The 6,000-nt window shown below is 55.1% G+C and overlaps 1 protein-coding gene across 1 annotated transcript in view; it reads left to right on the top strand.

Moving 5' to 3' along the window:
• Nucleotides 1-709: 709 nt before the first annotated feature.
• The window catches only part of Trio (trio Rho guanine nucleotide exchange factor), a 299,667-nt gene continuing 294,376 nt past the window's right edge, over nt 710-6,000 (top strand). Inside the window, exon 1 of the mRNA XM_029543932.1 lies at nt 710-1,086. Coding sequence (XP_029399792.1) covers nt 930-1,086 — 157 coding nt within the window. The 5' untranslated portion in view covers nt 710-929. The remainder of the gene's footprint in view (nt 1,087-6,000) is intronic.

Raw genomic sequence — 6,000 nt, 5'->3', positions numbered from 1 at the left:
TCTGCTTTTTACATACAAGGAGCCGGTAGACTAGAGCAGATAATCTGTTTTTATTGCCTCTCTGCTCATTCAACAATTATCGCGCCCCTTCTACATGCCAGCGCCAGCGCTGCGCCCGCGAGGGCCACACCAGCTCCGTGCCCTGGTCACTCGGCCCCGCGGGTGACATAAATAATAATGAAAACGCTCCAGCGCTAGAACCGCTTGCAGTGCAGGCGCGAGAGTCCTGGCAGGGGGCGCAGTGCCCGTCCTGGAAGGCCCGTGTGGCTCGGTCACACTTGTTCCTGCTCCTCCCAGGTTTGGAGCAGCCCTGGAGGAGGAGACACGGCCAGCTCCACGTTCTCTCTCAGCCACTCCATTCCGCCCTCCGGGCTCCCAGGCGCGGCTCCGCCCCTCCAGGCCCCGCCCACAAAAGGCCCCGCCCACCAACCGAGCCCACGCTCCGGCCCCTACCGAAGCTCTCCGGAAATTCCCGAAGCCCCTCTTTTTCCTTCCTCTCCTTTCCCTGCTCTCCCTTTCCTTTCACCCGGGCTCCCTCGGCCGTGATTTCTCCCTCCCCCTCCTTCCTTCCCCGTCGGAAAGCAAGATGGAGGCTCGCTGCCGCCGCCGGCGTTCGTGATCGCGGAGCTTCGCAGCCCCGGCCCCCGCCCTCGCGTGTCCGCGCCGCTGCCCCGCGCCCCGGCCGGCCACGCCGAGGCCGTGGCTCCGCGCGCCCGCCCCGCGCCAGGCTCGCGGCTCCCGGGCGGTGTCCTCGTCTATGTGGGCGCGCTCCTCGGGCCGAGCCGCCGCCGCCCGCCGCCCCGGGGCTGTGCGTCCGCGCGCCGGGCGCGGGCAGCTGGGTGCTCGGCGCCGCCAGGCCAGGCGCGGGCGGCTGGGTGCGCGGAGCTAGGGGCGCGGGGCCCGAGGCGGGCTCGTCCGCCGCCGAAGCCATGAGCGGCAGCAGCGGCGGTGCCACCGCCCCGGCCGCGTCCTCCGGCCCCGCGGCGGCGGCCAGCGCGGCGGGCTCCGGCTGCGGGGGCGGCGCCGGCGAGGGCGCCGAGGAGGCCGCCAAGGACCTGGCCGACATCGCGGCCTTCTTCCGATCCGGTGAGTACCGCGGTTGCCCCGCGCGCTCGGCCGGCCCGGCGCGCCCGGTATAGCCCTGCGCGCGCTCGTCCCTGTAGCCGCATCAGAGCTCTGCGATCCACGCCGGCGTGTCAGGTTACCCACGCCGCCCGTGTGCTGCGGCTCGTCCCTGGCGCCTTCACTCGCTTTCCCGGCGCTCGCCCCTCGTGCGGGGCTAGACACCCCTCGGCCTCCCGCTGCAGCGGCCACGGCCCCGCGGGTAGGGGCGCCGGCTCTTTGTCTCTTGCTGGAGGGCCGAGGAGGCGGCGGCGGGGACGGCGTGGGCGGAGGCCGGTGTCCCGGAGGACGAGCTCACCGGGACCGGGGACAGCAGCTCTGCCCTGTGATAGCTTTGGGGCCGCTGGTAGCTGGACCCCGGACCCCATTATCAGCGAGTGTCCCGACTCGGGGCTCTAGCCTGTCATCCAGCCTTGGCGTACGGTGCTGTGAAACGGGGCAGCCATCGCACCTCAGCCCAGAAACCGAGGACGGTGGCCGAGCTAAGGCGGCGGTCGGGTCGAGCCATTGTCTCTGGGGGAGGCCCGGGAAGGACATCTGGGACCGTGGTGGCCCTGGGGAGAGGCGTGGGACCAGAGCTGGCGGGTACTGCGTGGGTGGCGTGGACCTGGAGGCAGTAAGGGGCAGTTCGGGGTCCGCTCTGGCGAGCCGGAGGTGGCCGAGGAGGAGGCTAGCCCGGAGCCCGGCGGGCGGGAGGGGCGCTGGTGTGCGGCGCAGGGGGCGTGACGGGGCGTCCCGGGGACCCCGGTAACGGCGCCTCCTCCAAGCCCGGCCCGGCCCAGATCCCGCGCGAGCCCGGCTCGCGTCCGCGCGTCCCTGCGTGCAGTCCGGTTTGCTTGCGCGTCCGGGAGGCGGCGGAGGGCAGCGGCGGCGGCAGCGGCCGGGGGCCTGCAGCTCGGAGAGCAGTCCCTGGCCGGCCAGGCTTGGGAGTGAGGATGCAGACTCCGCGCTGGAGAGCCAGAGAGGGCGGCCCAGGTCAGGCTCCGGACGGGCGGGCGGGTCGGGGCGGGCGCGGGGAGGCTGTTTGCCCGCCTCCGGGAAGACGGCTGGGAGAGCCTCGGGGTCTGGTGAGCGGCCTGCACCGGGGTGAGCGCGCGAGGTTGACAGCTCAGGGTCTCGGTGGCCTCTTTCAAAGTCAGGTCCCAAACTGGAAGAGATCAGGACCGCAGTCCAGGTCATTAGGAGCTAGCAGTTGAAGCCACCAGCCTTGGACGAGGCAGATAACTTCTGGGCCGTTAGACACCTGATTTAGTTCTGTCTTCTTGATCTTTGTCTGGCAGGGTTATTTTTGATTCGTCTTAACCGATTGGTTATGACGAGAAGTGACACATTCCGTCTCGACGGTGTCAACTTGGGTTTAATGTGCTCTTTCCAGCTCTCCATCTCCCGTGAGGGCCTTGCAGAAAGCTGAGATTTAGAAAGACATCAACTCCTTCAAATGAAAGCTCTATAATAATACAAAAAATGTATTATTTATTTTTTGGTGTGTGTGACTGGCTGGGTAGAGCAGAACTGAGCCACACTTCCTCCATAGCCCAAAGCCACCTTTCTTTCTTTCTTTCTTTCTTTCTTTCTTTCTTTCTTTCTTTCTTTCTTTCTTTCTTTCTTTCTTTTCTTTTTCCATCACCTGTCACAGAATAAATGGTTTTGTGCAGAATTCATCTTCCCAATGTTAGAGAAAGGTTCTTGCGTCCTAGAGGTGGATTTTACCCCCCTTATGGCTTAATGCACAGTTCAGGAATGACTTGTTTCCTAGATTCTTCTCCAAAGACATGCTGGCCTTGATGGCCTCTCTTCACTCGGGTCTCTCTCTTACTGTTCCTTAGTCCTGGGTAGCTTGTTCGTTTTAGAGTTTCTGCCCATGTAAAGGCACTTACTGCCTTATTTCCTTTATTCCACCTCCAAAGTGACTTGAACTTCTTTTATAGTGAACTGACTGGTGGTCAGGAGCCAGCGCAGATTTTCAGTTGGCTTCAGAGTTGTCCCATCCTCCTTTAGAAGTTCTCCCTCCACTCTGAATCCCTGCCCCAGATCTTAGTGGTTGGCATGTAGGCCAATGGTGTCTAGCAGAGGATACCAAGGGGCTGGGCAGTTTGAAGCATAGACATCATAGTTTCAAGGGCGGGCCTTGGTTGGAGACCTCATGGCAAGAGAGCAGTTCAGGTAGGAGCCCTCCTGGAAAGATTTGATTGTGAATAGAGAGGAGAACGAGTTGTCAGATCCATCTCTTCTGTCTTTAAGATGTGCAGACAGGGAAAATCCGTCCCTGTTGACTGGGAGGCAAGGCACCTTCTCCCGGGTCTCTGAGCCTGGCCCTCAGGGCACTTTCTATTGCTTACCTTTCTTCTCAGCCCTGTAGCTGTAGTTATTTGGTCCCCTCTTCTGTTTATTCCTTTCTTGCTTCTTTATTAAGCTTTATTTTTTGAGGTGTAGACTGAAAACTGGTACCCATGGGTGGATGAAAGGGAAGAGGTATCAGCTCAACAGAACTTTTTAACAGAAGCTCAAAAATAGTCCGAGCTACTGTGTCACTTCCCCCACCCCGTCGGTGGAGGTACGTGTTCAGCAGAGAGGCTGCCACCTGCCAGCCTCCAAAGGTGGGTGGGTGCTGGGGACTGGATGTCTACTCTGGAGCGTGGAGGGCATAGCCCTTGGGGAGTGATTCTTTCTTCTGTACCTTTCGTTCCTTCAGAACTGTGGGTTACCTACGCATTGTTTTTCAGCTCTCTTGGTGTCCCAGGGCATATTCTACCTTTAATCCAACCATGGGTACCAGTTTCAGTCTATGGCTCCGAGAGAGAGAGAGAGAGAGAGAGAGAGAGAGAGAGAGAGAGAGAGAGAGAAAGAGGGAGGGGGTAAAGAAGCAAGAAAGGAACAAACAGAAAAGGGGACCAAGTCACCCAGTACCTGTCCCACTAAGGCTGTCCCCTCTTCTGCTGCTGTGACATTCTCCACTAAACACTTGACTAAAGGAAATTCCTTGTTCATTTTTGGCAATCCTGACCAACCATACTTAGGCTTGGTCTATAGTGGCAAGCTGATTGGTGCTGAAGTGGGTTGAGTCAGCAGTCAGCAGGTTTTTGTTGTTGTAGTTGTTGTTTTGTTGTTGTTGTTTTGTCAGAGGAATTTGAGCTTCACCTTTCAGAATGGAACACTGAAAAAAATAAGATGAGGAAAAATTTAAAACCAAAACAAAACAAAGAGCTGTCACAGACTGGAGCTGGCCTAGCTTGTTTTCACAGATAGATAGGGAGTCAGACTTACAGGGGGCTCCTGTGGCTTTCCCCCAGAGTGTAGCTGGGCAGGGGTGGGATCAGGGCTGAGAAGCCTGACAGGACTCCTTCCCGGTGCTCCTTCCCGGATGCCTCTCATGGCCAGGATGTTGCTTACATTAGTTCTCACCACCCCTGGGACCAATCACTTTTATTGCCAATCTATTTTGGGTCCCTGTCCTTGTGGCAATAAATCATTCTTTCAGAGCTCCGTATTTAACCTTGCAAGACTGTGTGCATGGGGGGTGGGGTGGGGTGGGGGGGCACTTACATAAATGCATTATTTTTAACCTGCCTGGCATGCTTTGGTTGGCCGTGAAAGTTAAATGAATGCGAGTGGAGAACAAAGGTTTGTGGTTCTTCTGCAGCCGCCGCGCTGGGGTTTCTTTCTTACTGAGTCTCATTCCGGATGCCTCTGCTGCTCCTCGCTTTCTTTTTTCCTTTTTCTTTTTTTTTTTTTAAAGATTTATTTACTTATTTATTATATGTAAGTACGCTGTAGCTGTCTTCAGACACTCCAGAAGAGGGTGTCAGATCTCCTTATGGATGGTTGTGAGCCATGTGGTTGCTGGGATTTGAACTCAGGACCTTGGGAAGAGCAGTCGGGTGCTCTTACCCACTGAGCCATCAGAGCGAGGACCACATGAGTGTGTCACCTTGGGAGGGCGATGGTTTTCATATGGAGAATGAGGAAGCTTTTCTTTACATTTATTCTCTTAGTACCAAGGAAGTGGCGGGCACCAGACTCGTGTTCTGAGGTCTTTCATGTACTAAACAGAGCTTGTGTTCTGAAGTAGGTCCCTGGTACCCTGAGTGTTTTGAAAAGGAAAACTTGGGGGAAAAAATGTTCTGTGCTAGTATGTGTTGGTCACTTTTTTTTAGGTGGCATGGCTAGCTAAGCTGTTTTAGAGGAAAGCAAGGAATCTTAAAAAAACAAAAACAAAAACAAACAACAAAAACCAAACCAAAAAACATGACATGGAAGTGTTAAAACTGCCACCGACAACAACTTTCTTTCCATCCAGACACTGCAAACTCACCACTGAGGTGGGATATTACTTTTTTTCCCCATTTGCAATTTAACTGTCTAAGATTCAAGTAAAAATTTAGCTGACACTCTTTTTTTAACTCTTTGAACTTTTCACCAAGGTTTTAAAATAAAGTCTGTGGTGATGTTCAAAGTGAAAGACATATTAATTGCGATTTTTTTAAAAGGTATGATTAACAAAATACAGTTAAGGTAGTTTTAAAAAGACTTTTTAAATGTTATGATGGATTTGGGTAATGGGAAGCAAGAGGTAATGTTTGATGCCATTGCCTTAAATGAGCCGTAGCTGACACTTATTTTGTTTACTTTATTCCTGCGCCGAAGAAAATAAAATTTTAATCTCATATCCTTGGCAGGATTCCAGAGGAAAGTCAAATTCTTAATCAATAGCCACAGTTACCTAGAAAGATATGTTGATAGGAGCGAGCTGTGTTAGACTATAAAAAGCAGTAACGGTGACCTTCCCATCCTTCATCAGTTCTACAGTGGAGTGGTCCGTGTTACCTTGAGTGCGTTATCTTGACAGGACGGCAGGCAGACAGGTCCTGTGCGGGCAGT

The sequence above is a fragment of the Mus pahari genome, chromosome 11 (genome assembly GCF_900095145.1).
Source record: "Mus pahari chromosome 11, PAHARI_EIJ_v1.1, whole genome shotgun sequence".
Classification (NCBI taxonomy): Eukaryota; Metazoa; Chordata; class Mammalia; order Rodentia; family Muridae; genus Mus; species Mus pahari.
The sequence above is the reverse complement of the archived record's forward strand: the minus strand, read 5'-3'. Positions and strand labels throughout refer to the sequence as shown.